The following is an 18,121-nucleotide window of genomic DNA, read 5'->3' as shown; positions in this document are numbered from 1 at the left end:
CTCACTATTGGTCCAGTACGAAGCTCCCCTCCTTATTTTCCGTTTGCTTTTATGCTTCAACATTTGGTGTCAGTGTTTGGATTTTTCACCATTTTAATAAGCGTGTAGTAGTATCTTGTGCTTTTATTTTTATTTATTTGTGGTACTGGGGATGGAACCCAGGGGCATTGTACCTCTAAGCTACACCCCCAGCCCTACTTTGTATTCTTTATCTTGAAACAGGGTCTCACTGAGTTGCAAAGGGCCTAAGTAGCTGAGGCTGTCCTCGAACCGTGATCCTCCTGTCTCAGCCTCCTACATGCTGGGATTAGGAGGGTGCGCCACCACGCCCAGCTCCTCATTGTGCTCTTAATTTGCAGTTCTTTGATGACATATGATGTTGTTTGCCTTTACATATGCTTATTGATTGTTTTTCTTGGTCAAGTGTCTGTTAAGGTCTTTCTGCACATTTTAATCTATTTATATATCTATTTATTTATTTTTGTGGTACTGGAAATTGAACACAGGAGTATTATACTTCTGAGTTAAACCCCCAGCCCTATTTTTACTTTTGGAACAGAGTCTCACTACTTGCTGAGGCTGTCCCCAAACCTGTAATCCTCTCATCACAGCCTTCCAAGTACTGGGATTACAAGTGTGCACCACCACACCTGGCTTCCCATTTTTAACTTGGAGTGTTTGTTTTCTTAATGTGTTTTAAGGGTTTTTTGTATATTTTAGATAACAGTCCTTTATCAGATATCTTTTGCAACCAAAGTGGTGAAGAACGGTGGCTAACAGTGACATCTGGGGGCAGGGTAGGAAGGTTAATCTTTCATTCTCCCTCCTTTCTTAACTGCCAGCATTAAGGCAGGAGAAAAAGAAATGGCAGTGACTGTGGGACTGTAAGGCTCAGAAAGAGAGGGAAGTGAACAGACAAGGTTCCAATCCAAGTACTCCCAGATGGGAAGAAATATCAATTCTTATAACCATCTTGCTGGAAAGTATACTCCCATGCAAAAAGGAGAGCACATAATAACCCAGTCTAAAAATATAATGATCTGAATTATTGCATTATTAAATGGGCTCAAAAAAGTAATGCCCAGCCAGGTGTGGTGGTGGCACATGCTTGTAATCCCAGCATTTGGGAAGCTGAGACAGGAGGATCAGGGTTTGCAGACAGCCTCAGCTATTTAGCGAGGCTCTTTGCAAATCCGTGAGATCCCGTTTCAAAATAAAAAATAAAAAAATAGGGTTGGGGGTGTAGCTTGGAGGTAGAATGCCCTTGGGTTCCATCCCCAGTACCGCAAAACATAACAACAAAAAAAATCTAAGTTGCTTTCTTCTAAAATTTACCTTTGAAATATGTTAGCTTGTATTCTGAAAACAGATTTGAAATATGTTCCTAATTGGGCATATTTAGTTCTTTCATATCAATGAACTATATTAAGCCAAAGTTAACTTATGAACAGAAAAAGCAAGAAATACAGAACAGAAAATATGACAATAAGAACTTAAAATGAGCATGAAGTATTAAAAACATGCAAATTAAAATCTTTACAATGAAAGACTTTGCTCTTTTTGGATTCTGTGTATATTACACCCTTTATGGAGTTTCTTTCAATCTTTGTGAATTCACCTACTATTAATTCCGGTGATTGATATATTCAGTCATTGTTTTTCTTGCCCCAAACACAGGCAAACACAATGCAAAAAGTCATCCTGTTCACATTTCAAGTCAGAGTACATACACAAATTCAAATTCAAATGAAAACTTAAGACCAAACAAAAAAAGTAATTTGAATTAAATGGTGAGCACAGAATAAAATTCTGAGACAAAAGGCTGAGCAAAACTTTATTTTAAAGCCGGGCATGGTAGCTCACGCTGTAATCCCAGCTTTCGGGAGGCAAAGCCCAGAGCATCGCGATTCACGGTCAGCCTCACTAAGTAGCCTCGGATACTTAGTGAGGCCCTTCGCAACTCAGCGAGACAGTTTCAAAAATTAAACGACTAAAACCTAGGGCTGGAGTCGGGCGTTGTGGCGCACACTTGTAATCCCAGCATTTGGGAGTCTGAGACTGGAGGATTGTGGTTCTCGGACAGCCTCAGCTACTTAGTGAGGCCCTCTGCAACTCAGTGAGACCGGTTCAAAATAAAGAATAAAAAATTGGGCAGGGGGTGTAGCTCGGAGCTCGAATGCCTCTGGGTTCCATCCCCAGTACTGGAAAAAAAAAAAGAAAAAAAAAAAGCTTTATTTCCTAGAGATTATGCCACCTTAACTAACACAACTCTAAGACGCTGTCGTTCCACTTCTTTGTGAATTAATTTCCTTATTTCTTTCAAATGATGTTAAAAATAATCTACAAGAGATCTTTGGGAAAACGACTGAGGAAACCATCTAGTTTTCTAATCTGCGAGGCATCTTAAAAGGTTCCAAGTTGCCGGGCGTGATGGCGCACGCTTGTAATCCCCGCGCTTGGGAGGAGGATCGCGCAGGTTCGAAGCCAGCCGCGCGTGCTGGCTTAGGAGACCCTGTTTCCAAACAAAAATATAAAATAGGTCTGGGAGTGTCGCCCGGAGGTAGAAGGGCTTCCAGGAACCCTGGTACCACAAAAAAAAAAAAAAAAAAAAAAAAGTTCCAAGTTGCAACCCAGGCCTGGTGGAGCACGCTAGTAATCCCAGCATTCCGGAGGCAGAATAGAGGATCGCAGTTCGTGGACAGCCTCAGCTGCTTTAGTGAGGCCCTTCGCAACTCAGTGAGACCCTGTTCAAAATTAAAATATTAAAAAATAGGTCTGGGTGTGTAACTTGGAGATGTATGCCTACGGGTTCCACCCCCAGTACGTACGTACACACACACACACACACACTCCAACTTGCTCACTTATCCCCATGAAAAGCTTACTTCAAGTCACAGATCAGATATTACTTCAACAGAAACCGGAAGGCTTCCAGCCTGGATACCTGGATGCCATGGACTGAGGGCCCCTGGCCGGCCCCAGGAGCAGGCGATGCCCTTTAAACCCCAACCTCCACCTGAACTTCCCCTAACAGGAGAGTGTGTGGCCAGTCTCCGCCCCTGCTCCACGCTCCACGCCCCAGCGCGCTCAGGATGGAGAAGGAAAAAGCCGTGGTCCCCACTCAGGAGGTGGAGGGGCTCCTGCAGGTCGCATGGAACCACAAGACAATACCCGTCCGAAACCGTGGCTCCTTAAAAGATCCTTCCTCCGCACCGCCAGTTTCCTCCCCACCGCCAAATTCAAATACCTGCCCGCTGCCAGCGCACAGCGCGAGGCTTCAGCGGTAGGCGGGACTGTCAGTGCGCATGCCCGCCCTCGACCACTTGGAACTCCGGTCTCTGAGCCGGAAGACAGACGCATGCGTAATACGGCTCGTTGGCTCTCTCCCTACAGCGGCGCCTAGTGGTGGGTCTGAGGAGCGAAGCTGGAGCAACCGGAAGTCACTGCGCGTTCGCACCTGCACTCGGCACGAACGGAAACCCTGGCCCTGCAATAGAGGTTCCGGGGCGGCCGGGGCCGGAGGCGGTGGGATGGAGACCGGCACCGGGGACGCGGGGCTGACCGGCCGCCCGACGCTGGCCTCGTCCTGGGATGCGGCGCCCGGGGCGCTGACCCGCCGCCTCCTCCTCCTCCGGGCCGGCGCCCAGGACGTGGACTGGGAGGAGCTGCTGGCGCCGCCCGCCCCGGGGTGAGCCGGGCGGCGGGGAGCGGGCGCGGCTGGGCGACGGCCGCGGGGAGTCGGGCCGCGGCGGCGAGGGCGGCGTCTGCAGCGGCGGGCGGAGGGGCCGGGGCCGGGGCCGGGGCCGGGGTCGGAGCAGCGCCCGCGTCGGGCTGGCGGCTCGCCGGCTCCCCGCCCGCCAGACCTGCCGCGCTCTTCCCTGCCCAGAAAGGAGCCCAAACCCCAGCCCCAAAAGAATCGCCTTCGACCGCCACTTAGTGGGGCAAGATAGGCCAGTGTCATTTCTATAGGCAGGACAGGTAACCAGTGACTGTACTGATGAACCAGCACCTGTAGGAGGACTGAGTAAATGTCTGCGATCAAGGAAAACAAAAGGGAAGTGCTCTGCTTCTGAACTCTCCACGCCTCCTGAGATCTGTACGGAGCATCTCGGTGGGAAGGTGCTTGGAGCTCCAGGGCAGGTGGCAGCGAGTGAGTTAGAAGACATAGGTGGGCTGTGAACACTGCTCAGAAACTGAAGGCGGGCGTGGTGGCGCCCACCTGGAATCCAGGCTGAGACGGGGATTTTAGGTTCACAGCAGCCTCAGCTACTTAGTGAGGCCTCTGCAACTTAGTGAGACCCTGTTTCAAAAAAAGAATAAAAAATAGGCCTGGTGGTGTTCCTCGGAGGTCGAATGTCCCTGGGTTCCATCCCCAGTATCGCAATAAATAAATAATAAATAAAACTGAAGGCGGGCGTGGTGGCGCCCATCTGTAATCCAGTACTTGGGAGGCTGAGTCAGGAGGGTTGTAGGTTCGAGCACAGCCCTGGGGGCAATGTAGTGAGACCCTGTTGCAATATAAAATAAAATAGGGCCGGGGGTGTAGCTCAGAGGTCGAGTGCCCCTGAATTCAGTCTCCAGTACTATTTAAAAAAAGAAGAAACTGAACACTGTGTAATGCTTTCATCAATCTTCTGCTTAGCCAGGATCTGGTGAGTTTAAAGAGAAACCCGGACACCCGAGGCGACAACGCCTGCTTCCTCTTCCTGAGGTGTGACCCTAAAGGAGGTGAAGCCGTCCTTTCTATCGGCATTGTGAGTTCAGCAAGGAATATGGAGGTATATGCAGGCGAGGAGTACTGTGGAACCAGCAGGGGCCAGAACGTGTGCAGCGCCCTGGAGAGCAGGTTGGTGACTCTCTGGTGAACCTGTTGGTCTGCAGCAGTGTTTGTGTTTTCCTCAGCTCTGGGGATATGTACTGATTCTCTGACGTTGATGCCGGACACTAGGAGAGAGGAGACTGCCATGTACCAGTAGGCAAGGAGAGTAGCCCTTGGAGCCTCTTAAAGACAGTCCAGATCAGCCTAGTTATTTTCCTGAGTGTGGAAATGTAGGGCTGGTTAAGCGGAGGTGGATTGGTAGGTTGTGGTAATGGAAGAGTTTTATTAGAATGAAACCCTGATAAGTGTTTCTTGTCTCTCTCACTCACAGGGATTTGGCTTTCAAAATTAATTGGGTACTCCAGAACATATTTTTTAATTAGTCTAAATTAATTAGTTAATCTGAACACATTTTTTCCAAGAAAGCCCATTAAAATTGCATAGATATCTAAGATTCTGCTGCAGCAGCCTACTTAATAACCTATTATTAAACCTATGATTTATGGTTTTCCAAATTTCTTACAAAGTTTTTGCACCAATATTTCTTCAATAAAACCCAAAATATGGGGGTTGGAGGATGTAGCTTAGTGGTAGATCCCTTTCTTAGCATGCATTAGGCCCTGAGTTCAATCCCTAGCACTACAAAATAACTATTTTAAATAACCCCAAATCTGGCCAGGCTTGGTGGTACACACTTGTAATCCCCGTGCTTGGGAGGTGGAGACAGGAGGATGCGCAGGTTTGAAGCCAGCCTTATGAGACCCTGTTTCCAAATAAAAAAGTATAAAATGGGTCTGGGAGTGTTCCGGAAGAAGAAGGGTTTCCAGGAATCTCAGTACCACCAAAAAAGTAAAATAAATAAATAAAAATAAATAACCCCAAATCTGAACAGTTTTAGTTCTGTGCATGCTGGAAGTAATAGCTGTGGGTTTTGAGCTCTGGAATGTGCTCTGTGCTCTATGACTGTACCTGGTTCTCTCATCTACTGCTCTCATGTAGTTAGTAAATGGCCAATGTAGGACTCAGCACTGCATGCAGGCAGGAGCCCAGCTCCCTCAGTCATTCCAGGAAAACTATTGTCCTGGAAACATTTAGTTTTAATCAAAAGTATTAAATATGACCATAAATAGAAGTTAAAATATCATTATTCTTTATTTTTAGTGAACATGAAAAGATTATTTTGTACAAAAACTGTCTAAAACTGGAACCTTCCACACATGCTTGCAAAATAAAGGTAAGTCATTACCAGTTTTTACCATTAACAAATTTTAAGTACCTTAAATTTTAATCTAAGTTGTTTTGTTCTATGTGTTTATCTTGTTCTAATAGAATTAGTAAAAGATAGTCCCTAGTTTTAGTTCAGAAATACTTAGTGAACATGTGAAAGCAAATTATTTTTCTAAAAAAATTACCAATTCTTTTTAACACTTTTTTTCCCTTTAAACTGTCACCATTAAAGTTATGGAAAATATTTTGTTAATATAGTAATGTTGTATTCTAAAGCTTTGGGAAACTGAGCTAAAACTTTTTTTTTACAATTATTCTTTGCATGAAATTGTGACACTAAAAAAAAAAAAAAAAAAATTCCAAGCAAAACTTTAGCCCAAAGCTGGGTGTGGTGGTGCATGATTGTAATCTCAGTATTTGGGAGGCTGAGACAGGAGGATCTCGGTTTGCAGACAGCCTTGGCTATTTAGGCCCTCTGCAACTTAGTGAGACTCTGTTTCAAAATAAAGAATAAAAATAAGGCTGGGGCTGTAGCTCTGAGGTAGAATACCCCTGGGTTCCATCCTCAGTACTGGGGGAAAAAAAATCTTTAGCCCACATATTGAAAAAAATATCTGAGTGAGAGAAGTTTCAGACAGTTGAATCAAAAAGTCAAATAGAGCCTGGCGTGGTGGCGCACACTTGTAATCCCCGCACTTGGGAGGCTGAGACAGGAGGATCGCACAGGTTTGAAGCCAGCCTCAGCTACTTAGTGAGGCTCTCAGCAATTTAGACCCTATTTCCAAATAAAGTATAAGCTAGGTCTGGGAGTATAACCCCCGGGTTCCACCCTCAGTACCACACACAAGCACAAAAAGTTAAATAGATTTGTAGTTTTGCCTTCAACATGAATAACATTGTTAAAGTGAACATTAATGATGCTGTCAAAGTCTAGAAATAGGGGAGTGAGTTGAATGTCTGGGCCCAGAATGTTAGCTCAGCTACTGTCACATCAGCTTCAGGCAAGTTAACTCTACCTGTTTAGACTTACTTCATGAGTAAAATTAGGGGACTGAAGCGAATTCTTGGATTTTTTTTTTTCAGTACTGGCTGTTGAACCCAGGGCATTCTACCTCCGAGCTACATCCCCAGCCCTATTTTTTCTTCTTTTTATTTTGAAATAGGGTCTCATTAAGTTGCAGAATGCCTCACTAAATTGCTGAGGTGGGCTGCAAACTAGGATCCTCCTGTCTCAGCCTCCCAAGTACTGGGATTTCAAGCGTGCACCAGCATGCCCGGCTTGTCTATTTGGTCTCTAAATTCAGTGCTTGTTACCATCACAGATGGTTGTGAGACCTAGTTTTAAATAAGAAGAAAGAAGTGGTTTTCATAGCAGGCACAGGGAAAACTCACAAAACTAATTATTCCACGATGTTGACTTTGTTAACATCTACTAAATAGCTTCTCAAACCATTTCTGTCAAGTGATTCGTTTATTCAACAAATATTTGAGGTCCTGTTGGTTCCAGATCCTGTACCAGGCATGTGGGAATTACTGCTAATAAATTGAAATGCCCACCCTCATGTTACTTTTATTCTCCTGGGCCAAGGTAGATAATAAGCAGACTCGCTGAGTGGAATATATACTCTGTTGATGGTGATAACGGCTATGGTAATTGGAAGCAGAAGGTGGATTGTAGACTGAGAGTGGGCTGTGCACTTCCTGGTGTTCCCTTGATTGTCGAGGACGTCACATTTTTGTTGCCACACTCAGTTTTCAGGGCATGGGTGGGTCCTGGTCTCTGTCTTGTGAGTGTTTGACTTGTTTGCTGTCCTTTGGGGAGACTGTGTCTCTCTTAAAGTGAATGGTTCTTTTGTAATTGCTCTGTAGAAGCACACAGAAGGGAAAAGGGTAATTTCATTTAAGGAGTTTTAGCTTATATATGAAATCTTGTCTTTTGGGAAAAAATATATGAAATTTAGAATAAAAATAAATATACCTAATACAGATTTTTGGGTGCTTACTCAGTAGTAGACAATATTTTCTCTTTGTGTGTGTATGTGTGGTACTGGTGATTGAACCCAGGGGCATTCTACTTATGAGCTACACTGCCAGTCCTAGTTTTTAAAATTCTTTATCTTGAAACAGGATCTCACTAAGCCTCGGAGGGCCTCACTAAGTAGCTGAGGCTGGCTGTGAACCTGTGATCCTCCTGTCCCAGCTTCCCAAGTACTGGGATTACAAGCATGTACTACCATGCCCAGCTAGATATTGGGTATTTTGACACATAAACCTCTCAACAACCATGTGAAATCATTCTCTTTCATTTTATTGCTGGCTCAGATTTAGCATTTGCCAGGTTGTTGAGTAGCTGAGTCATGATTTGAACTCAGGGGTGTCTGACCTAAATATGTTCCCTTTCCATTTTGTTATGCCCACTCGTGAAATGTCTTTGGTTAGAAACCTGGGTAGTGTAAAACATCAGAGGGCTGGGGATGCAGCTCGCTGGGGGAGCATGTACTAGCATGCACAAGGGCCCAGCTTCTGTCCTCAGCACCTACAAACACACACACACACACACACACACACACACACACACACACACACAGACACACAGTCCTTAGCACACTAAAAGCTTTGCACAAGGTCCTGGCTTCTGTCCTTGCACCTAAAAACAACACACATGCACACACACACACACACACACACACACACACACACACACACATACACACAGTCCTCAGCACACAAAGAGCCAAGCTTCAAGTTCAGCTTTATAATTAAATATCCTTTAACAAGTTAAAAAAAATTACTCCTAAACTCACCTTCTTTATATGTGCACCAGCAAACTATCTTAAAAGTATCCTGATGTTCCATTATATTTCTAAATTCTAAAAGACTGAATTGTACTTAGGATTTCAGTAAATACGGCGTGGACTTCAGTTCTGCTTTATTTTGTGTTAAATAATACAGCAAATTGTGGTATGTTAACATCTCAGACTGGTGTGTTTTATTTTTAATTTCTTAAATAAAACTAAATTTATGAAATTATACTTAATTCTCTATTTTTATTTTGCTTGTAATCTTAGTTTGAAAAGGATGAAAGGGATGTCTTTAAATAGTTCACCTGAGCCTCATGATTGAAAGAATTTTTTTCTGACAGTCACTATTGTAAAGAAGAGTTAAGCTGGGTGTGGTGGCACACCTGTAATCCCAGTACTTGGGGAGGTTGAGACCGGAGGACCACAGATTAGAAGCCAGCCTCAGCTACTTAGATCCAGAGAGAGAGAGAGAGAGAGAGAGAGAGAGAGAGAGAGAGAGAGAAGAGGAGAGGAGAGGAGAGGAGAGGAGAGGAGAGGAGAGGAGAGGAGAGGAGAGGAGAGGAAGAGAGAGAGCGCACGCGTGCGTGTGTGTGTGTGCGCGCGCGCGAGCAGGAAGGAGGAAGGGAGGGAGAGAATGTTAAAAACTTGAAGTATTTATTTATTTTAGTGGTACTGGGGTTCCTGGAAGCCCTTTATTTGGAAACAGGGTCTCTTAAGCCAGTGAGGCTGGCTCCGAACCAGTGCGATCTTCCTGTCTCCGCCTCCCAAGCGCAGGGATTACAAGCGTGCGCCACCACGCCTGGCGAAGTAACTCTTTTTAGATTTTTTAAAATAATTCACTCTTGCTTAGGCAACATAAGAAAGGACCTTCAGTGATGATTGTTTTTAATATTACTGTTTCCTGGACCTCTTTTGTTTTGTAATAGTTGCTGTCCTTTGGTGAAAAGCAGTGTGTTTTCATCAGTAAGGTCGTGGTCCACATGAGGCCCGTTTCAGCAAATTCTCCACCGAGCGTTCCTGCTCTGGGATCAAGGATAGACCTTGACAAGGTCCAAACCATCATGGAGTCCATGGGGTCGAAGTTATCTCCGGGGGCTCAGCAGTTGATGAATATGGTCAGGTTTCAGCAGCAGGTCAGTAGAAATGGATTTCTTTCCACATGCCACTAACAACTGTAAAATTATAGGCTTTAACAAGGAAATGCAGTGTATTAAATTTTCATTTATTTTGTATTGTGGTACTGGGGATTGAACTCAGGGGCTTATGCATATGAGGTAGACACTCGGCCAGTGAGGTAATCCCCAGCTCATTTTATTTTACTTTGAGACAGGGTCTCATTAAGTTGGTCAGATTGGCCTTAAACTTGTGACCCTGCTCCGCATACTGAGTCGCTGGGATTGTAGGTGTGCACCACTGCACCTGGCTAAAGTTTTATTTTATTTTTTTTTAATTTTGTGATACTGAGGTTCCTGGAAGCCCTTCTACCTCCGGGCTACACTCCCAGACCTATTTTATACTTTTTTAAATTTGGAAACAGGGTTTCCTAAGCCAGCGCGACTGGGTTCGAACCTGCGTGATCCTCCTGTCTGCCTCCCAAGCGCGGGGATTACAAGCGTGCGCCACCACGCCCGGCTTATTTTAATTTTGCTGTCACTTATTTTTAGCTTTTAAAAGGTCACATTTTGTAGGCTTAGCCTCCTATACAATGTTCTGACTGCAGATCTTCACAATTTTTCCTAAATTTCATTTAGCCCATTCATTCAGCAAGTCCTCATTAAGCCGCTTCAGATAGAGGTGCTGGATTGAGCACTTGTGAGGACATGAAGACCAGTGAGTCCACAGCCGTTCTGAAGGGTTTTTACGGTGTAGACCGTGTGAGTGGGGAATGAGGAGGTCGAGTCAGAAAGGCTCACTGAAGCAAATGGCCTTGTCTCTGGGCCACTAGAGAAAGGTGGGGCTAGGTGAGGGAATTTGCAGGGAGGCCATCCCAGAGAAAGGGTAGTAGGTGAAATCCTCAGTGGTGGAAGGAATGGGAGGCAGCCAGGAAGTGAGTAGAAGTTCATTTTTCTGGCGTGAGTAAGTGACTGGGGAAGTTTAAGTCCATTTGGACTAGATTGTAGAGACCTTTGAGTACTGTATACGTTTGTAAATGTGCTTGGCCTGTGTTAGATTTCAGTGGACTGTTACGTGTAAGGTGCTGCGTGGGATTTGTCTCATCAAGATGACAGCTGAGCCAGACATGGTGGCGCACGCTTGTAACCTTAGTACTTGGGAGGCTGAGACTGGAGGGCCGCAGGTTGTGGCCAGCCTCAGCTACTTAGTGAGACCCTGTTTCTAAACAAACAATAAAAAATTGGGCTGGGGTGTCGCTCTGAGGTAGAGTGACCCAGGTTCAATCCCCAGCACCACACACACACACACACACACACACACACACACACACACAAGATGAGAGTTGATGTAGTGTAAGGTTAGACATTGTCACACGATGCCGGGTTGTGAGATGCTAAAAATAGTTGGAGCCATGAGGACTGGACAGCTAACTTGAACTTCCAAGAGAAAAAGAGTCACTCCTGGAGCTGAGCTTTGAAGAATGCTGATCCCAGTCACGTAAATGCCTCCCCAGCGAAGGTGTCCGTGGGAAAGAGTAGTTTAGTTTGAGGAATATCGGATTCAGTTGTGAATAAGACCTTACCTGGAAGGATGCTAGATCATTTGGACGCTCACAATTGGCACGGGTGGCATGAACCTTCAGCGGCCGGAGGGAGGTCTGAGAGACGTTCTCCCAGGAGGAACATCGTGAAGAGAAGGACTAAAACTAGCAAGAAAGACCCTTGGTAAGGGCTGGGAGAAGAGAAGGGCAGCCGGGAGCCGAGGGCAGCATTGTGGTTGGGGAGCGAGAGGAGGGCTTTGGTGTCAGGCAGAGGGACGTGTGTCCTCTCTCTTCCTTTGCCTTCTCTGGTAGGTTCAATAAAAAATATGATCCTCACAGACTCTAAATAATACTTTAGAGATCACAGAGTTGATGTGAAAGTTTAAGATAAATAATCCAAGCTAAGGTCTTGGAGATGTTGCAAGGTTTACAAGGACTGCAGAATGGCAGAGCGAAGGGGACCAGGAGCTGGACGTCCTGGGGACCACGTGACGGAGTTTTCAGACAGATGGCAGTCTCAGCTTCTCCTTCTCCGTAGGTACCTCGCCAGACGCCCCAGGGCTTCCTAGCTGGTCTTTCTCTCACCCACTGCCCTCCTGAGCACCTTGCTCCACATGTTCTGATGTATGTCGGCCTCAGATATCCAGACACGTCCCCCTCAGGGCCTTCGTACTCGCAGCTCTTCTCTTTGGCCAGAACACCCTCTCTATGATGTTACCGTATTGGCTCCTTGTTATTATTCAGATCTCATTAATTATCTGCTTAATGAAACCTAGTCTCTCCGAGGAGTTCCCACATAGCTCCATTGGTGCCTCTTGGGTCACTTTCTTGTTACATGTGTGCCGGTTGCTATTTATCTTATTAAAACATAAGCTACAAGCAAGGAGAGACTTGTGTGCCTTGTCTATAGCTAAGTACATATATCTATATATACCTACTGGATTTATCATACAAATGTTTCCTGGATCCTCATGGAGCCTGTTTGAATAGTGATGGGCTGTGAACTAGATTACGAGGGGTTAGATAGTAACTGGGTTTGGGGGAGAGTAAGATTCTGAATTTACAGAGAGTTTTTGAAAGGGTTTTTTTGAAGTTTTTTCTTCAAGAGGTTTAGACATAAAGTTAGAAGATAGTTATATACAAGATATCAAAAATAATTAGAGCCTGGCATGGTGGCGCACGCTTGTAATCCCTACACTTGGGAGGCGGAGACAGGATCACGCAGGTTTGAAGCCAGCCGCGCTGGCTTGAGAGACCCGGTTTCCAAATAAAAAATATAAAATAAGTCTGGGAGTGTAGTCTGGAGGTAGAAGGGTTCTATCCCCAGTACCACAAAAAAAAAAAAAAAAGAGAGAGAGAGAGAGAGAATAAATAGAAATATTTGTTAAGCTTGTGATATTTGACCTTCTCTAAGCATATAGATTAGTGTGATTTTTCAATTGTGGTTTATAGAACACAGAAACCTTTGAAATATCTTCAGTACAGATTCCTTGCCGGGCATGGTGGCACATGCTTGTAATCCCCGCACTTGGGAGGCTGAGACAGGAGGATTGTACAGGTTCAAAGCCAGCCTCAGCTACTTAGTGAGGCTCTCAGCAACTTAGTGAGACCCTGTTTCCAAATAAAGTGTAAAATAGTCTGGGAGTATAGCCCGGAGGTAGAAAAGCCCCTGGGTTCCACCTCCAGTAACCACACACACACACACACACACACACACACACACACACACAGAAACACAGATTCCTTTTTCTTCTTATTACCTTTCAATTCCAGAGGGCGGGTCCAGGGGTCAGTATTTTAAACAGTCGTGCCTATGTGAATCTTGTGCATGTTGTAATTTGAGAATAACTTTTAGTGAAAGATTTTAAAAAGGAAAAAACTTGTTTTTTGTAAAAGGATTTTTAGAAGTGATTTGAAATTAACTAGTTCACTGACACCTATCTTTTAAAGATTTGACTTTGGAAAATTAGATTTGAAAATGAAAATAGATGGTAAGTTTTTGTTTGGGCTGTTTCTTTATATTTTTTTAGTTTTGTTAAGGTTACTTTTTCATGAATATCAATCCAACAGAAGTAGTAAGTAAAAAATAATATTTCCCAGCTCTCCTTCTCTTCTCCAGAGGTAGTCTAGGTAACACTTTGGTAGGTATTTTGAGTTTTCTGTTCCTGTAGAGACATAGGTAAGGTCCTTGTCCCCCTTGACCTTGCACCCCTGGTTTACTACTGTGTAAGCTGAATCCAGGGGGTCTGCAACCCAGAGTTGAGGTTGTGGTCACGTGGGAGTTCTGTGGTTAGTGTTTTGAGGGGTTGCTGTGCTGTTTATTATTGTATTTTATATGCCTGCCAATGACTAGTTTTTATAATCAGTGAATTTGTGTGTGTGTGGGGGGGTACTAGGGATTGAGCCCAGAGGTGTTCTCCCTCAGAGCTCCAGCCCTGCTTCATGCCTTATTTTGAAACAGGGTCTCACTAAATTGTTCAGGGCCTCACTAAGTTGCTGAGGCTGATTGGCTAACCTGTGATCCTCCTGTCTCAGCCTCCCAAGTCCTGGGATTACAGGTGAGCACCACCATGCCCAGCTTATTGTCATAAATTAAGGAGGCCTTTATAGTGAAACATTAAAATGTGTCTGGGCAATTTTACTATACATGCTAGTATTTATTTTAGTATATTCTCGAGGAAATAGTTAAAAGGCTGGACTACAGAGTTAGGTTGCTTGGGCTTATGTCCCAGTTCTTCACTTTCTGGCTGGTTACCGTCGCCGACCTTTTGCCTTGATCAACTCAACTAAACACTGACTAGTAAGAGCCCACTTTAGAGGATGTCTTGAGGATAAAATAGTAGAATGCACAGTGCCTGACTCCTAGTAATTACTCTAAAACTTAGCTGTCCGCCTTAATATTAACATGTGCTTCTTCACCTGGTTTAGAGTTGTGTCCCCATCAGAGAGCAGCTCCAGTCGCTTTTGGGAACGACTGGGCACAAGCATTTGGTCGCACCACAGTCGTCTCCTTCAGGAGCCCTGGACACGTCGTCCTCCACGCCTTTTCCTTTTAGAACTGGACTGACCTCTGCAAATGTGACTGCAAACCTGCAGGCCTCCCCTGGCCAGAGCGCACAGCCACCTGGCGGAGGGAATGCTCCAAACGGGGACAAGTGTAAAACTGTGCCACAAAGCCCTTCCCTTCCTGGAAACGATCTGAAAAACGCAGTGTCGTCTTTCTTACCAAAGGAGCCTAGTGACAGCTCACATCCGCCCAGCTCTGAGATGCTGCCCTTTCTCCAGAGTTTGTGCGGCCAGGTGAACCATCTGCGCCTGGGACACCACGCCAAGTGGCAGGAAAACCTCTCCAAGCCCCGCGAAGGCCTGGGCGGTGTCGCGTAAGTACTTGTTTCAAGCCAAATATGGTTTCAGTTTGGTGGGTAAGAGAATCAGATGAAGGGAAACAGATTTGTCTCAGTGAATACTGCCTGAAAATATGTGACTAGAGACAATTTTAGCAGCTTTTATGTCTTGCCAGTAACACACCCATGGGGCCAGCTATTCTGCAGAGTGGGACGGATTTCTTTGGAAGTGCTTGTCCTTGTCTGTAGCACAGTCTTCAGGCACTTTGTGCAAGGGCTGCAAGCCTCAGCCAGGGTCAGAGAAGAGAGTGCTTAGTGTGGATGGCGTGAGCTGTGGGAGCCACCGTCTTGGCATCATTTTATATGTTTGCGCCTGCTTCTGGCTGGGTATGTTGTAGTGACAAGCAGGTTTTGGTTTGTGTGTCATTGCAACATATTTTCTTTGTAGACTTGATTTAAGTAACTGGAATAATAGAACATGTGTTAGGCATTTTAGCCAGCCTTTTTGTTGCTGTGACCAAAAGACCTGACTAGGACAACTTAGGATGAAGGTTATTGGGACTCACGGGGACGGGGCGCGGGCCATAGGTGGCCTGCACTAAGGCCAGCCATTGTGGCTGTAGGGCGTGGCAGAGGAAGAGCTGCTCAGCTCATGGCAGCTGGAAGGAGACCGAGTCAGGGAAGAGCCAGGCAAAGGCAAGGTCTGCGAAACCGTGCCCACCTCCCCCTCCACGCCATGCCCTACCTCTCAACCTTGCTGTGCTGAGGACACTCCAGACCCAAACCCTAACAAGTTCCTACTAGTTTCTGGCTGGGTCTGGTAAATATGTCATTGCAACAGATTTTCTTTGTAGGTTATTTGGTCTAGGTCATTTTGGAATGATCAAAAACTATATTAGGTATTAAATAATAATTCTTTGTAGTATAGTCTCTTAATCTCTTTTTTGGCAACATATATTTGATTAAGAAGTTGCTAAGGGCCCAGGTGTGGTGGCAGACACCTGTAATCCCTGTACTTGGGAGTCTGAGACAGGAGGATTGCAAGTTCACAGCCAGCCTCACCAACTCGTGAGGCCCTCTGCAACTTGGTGAGACCCTGTTTCAAAATAAAGAATAAAATAGGTCTAGGGGTATAGCTTGGAGGTAGAATGCCCCTGGGTCCCATTCCCAGTACCACTATCAAAAGAAAAAAAAAAAAAAAAGGCAAAATCAGTTTTTATTCCGAACTCAAAATCAAAAAGACATCAGGCATCACAGTGCACACTTGTAATCTCAGTACTTGGGAGGCTGAGACAGGAGGATCACAGGTTCAGAGCCAGCCTCAGCAGTTTAGTATGACTCTGTTTCCAAATAAAAACATAAAAAAATAGGTCTGAGCATATATCCTGGAGGCAGAAGGCCCCTGGGTTCCATCCTCAGTAACACACACACACACACACACACACACACACACACACACACACACACACTCACACTCTCAAAAGGACTTTTTAAAAGGTCTGTTCTAAAGTGTTTATCGTCACTTTTATAGTCCCATTTCAATTATATATGTAACAAAAAGAATTAAAGAGCCGGGCGTGGTGGCGCACGCTTGTAATCCCCGCGCTTGGGAGGCGGAGACAGGAGGATCACGCAGGTTCGAAGCCAGCCGCGCGCTGGCTTAGGAGACCCTGTTTCCAAAATGAAAATGTAAAAATAGGTCTGGGAGTGTAGCCCCGAGGTAGAAGGGCTTCCAGGAACCCCAGTACCACCAAAAAAAAAAAAAAAAGAATTAAAGAAATGAGTGTGTTGGGCCTTAAGGACTCTAGTCACCTCTTAGGTGTACATTCTAGAACTGGAAATGTATTGTGAGAAGACGGGGCAGATGGGGCATAGTGCCACACCCTTGTAAGCCCAGAACTTGAGACAGGAGGATTACTGAAAGATCAGCGCCAGCCTTGGCAACGTATGTAGGTTCTCTGCAACCTAGGTAGACCCTGTTTCCAAATAAGAAATAAAATAGGGCTGGGCTTGGAAGTAGGATGCCCTGGGTTAAAACCCCAGCACCACACACACAAAAAAAAGACAGTGCACCTGTAGAGACAGAGTATGTGATGTGTGCCTGCAGCTTGTTGCTTAGCCGGTTGTTTTATTATTACACTGGGGGAAATTGACATGGCTTTTAAAATTGATTTTTAGAATGGAAGAACAGCCTATTTGCTCTTACTTGGAAAAGATTCTTTCCAAAAATTTGGAACTGATGGAAAAGAAACTTAAGGACTACATTGACCAGCGAATATATAAACTCCAGGAGCACGTAGATGAGAAGATTGCCTTGGTAATGGACTTGTTGCAGAATCCCAACTCCCCACCTGCTGGGCTGCCTCTAAGACATTATGACTCTGGAGAAAGACTTTCTAATGGAGAAAGATAAGCTCTCAGCATACAGAATGTACTGCAGATATTTATTACATATTTATTACAAAGCCAAAGCCCAAAAATGTTTATGAAAAGCAAGTATCTAATGCCCTTGAAGGACTGCCGTTGTACATCAGTGACCTCAGTGTTCGTTTTTCCTGCCTTGTTTTATTGTGAAGCCAGTACTGTACACTAAGAGTTAACATGATACAGGCATAAGTTATTTTTGTTTACAGTATTTTTCACTAGCAGATTTTTACATGTACTTGTGTTGCCTAAATGTTTAAGGATTTCTAATGCAGTTCATTTGTTTGTATTGCATCTTATGCATGTGTTTGGAGTGAAATTCTTATTTATATAAACACCTTATTTTATAATCTTAGTAGTATGAAAAAGAGTACTTAGAATATATGGTAGTTTTTTCTTTTTCTAGATCTTGGAAAATTGGATATTTGAAATCTAGTAAGATCAACCATTTATGTGTAGTATTGCTCATCTGGGATAATGAATAAAACACAATGCTTGGTATGTGTAAAATGAGTTTACACTGGGACTGTTAACACTGTTGGCTACAGTGTGGCCATAGATACAGGCGAAATCAGAAAGCACCAGTTCCTTTTCAGGATTACTACTGTGTGCTGGACGTTTCACGTCAAGTGGGAGCTTTCATTTTATTTGATCTCAGCAGCTCCAGAAAACATAAGGACATTTCCCCTTCCTTGCATTGATAAGACTCTTTCCCTACAGTCCTTTGCTGGCATGTCTAGTATGTGACAATCTGAGAATCTGCATGGATATAGTCCTGTGAATCAAGGAGATTGCAAGACTCTCGTAGACTTAATTTTCAGAATTTATCACCATTGTGTATGTGTTGAGGGGT

At 44.6% G+C, this 18,121-nt stretch overlaps 1 protein-coding gene across 1 annotated transcript; it reads left to right on the top strand.

Annotated features, from left to right (window-relative positions):
* Window positions 1-3,530: 3,530 nt before the first annotated feature.
* Window positions 3,531-17,257, top strand: LOC308261849 (ATPase PAAT-like; the record flags this gene model as incomplete). The annotated part of the gene is made up of 6 exons (XM_080694020.1): window positions 3,531-3,688; window positions 4,643-4,846; window positions 5,981-6,053; window positions 9,774-9,980; window positions 14,429-14,880; window positions 17,023-17,257. The coding sequence occupies 6 exons, from the start codon at window positions 3,531-3,533 to the stop codon at window positions 17,255-17,257; spliced, it is 1,329 nt and encodes a 442-aa protein (XP_080550146.1).
* Window positions 17,258-18,121: the final 864 nt, after the last annotated feature.

The sequence above is a fragment of the Muscardinus avellanarius genome (genome assembly GCF_963383645.1).
Source record: "Muscardinus avellanarius genome assembly, chromosome: 4".
NCBI lineage: Eukaryota > Metazoa > Chordata > Mammalia > Rodentia > Gliridae > Muscardinus > Muscardinus avellanarius.
The sequence above is the reverse complement of the archived record's forward strand: the minus strand, read 5'-3'. Positions and strand labels throughout refer to the sequence as shown.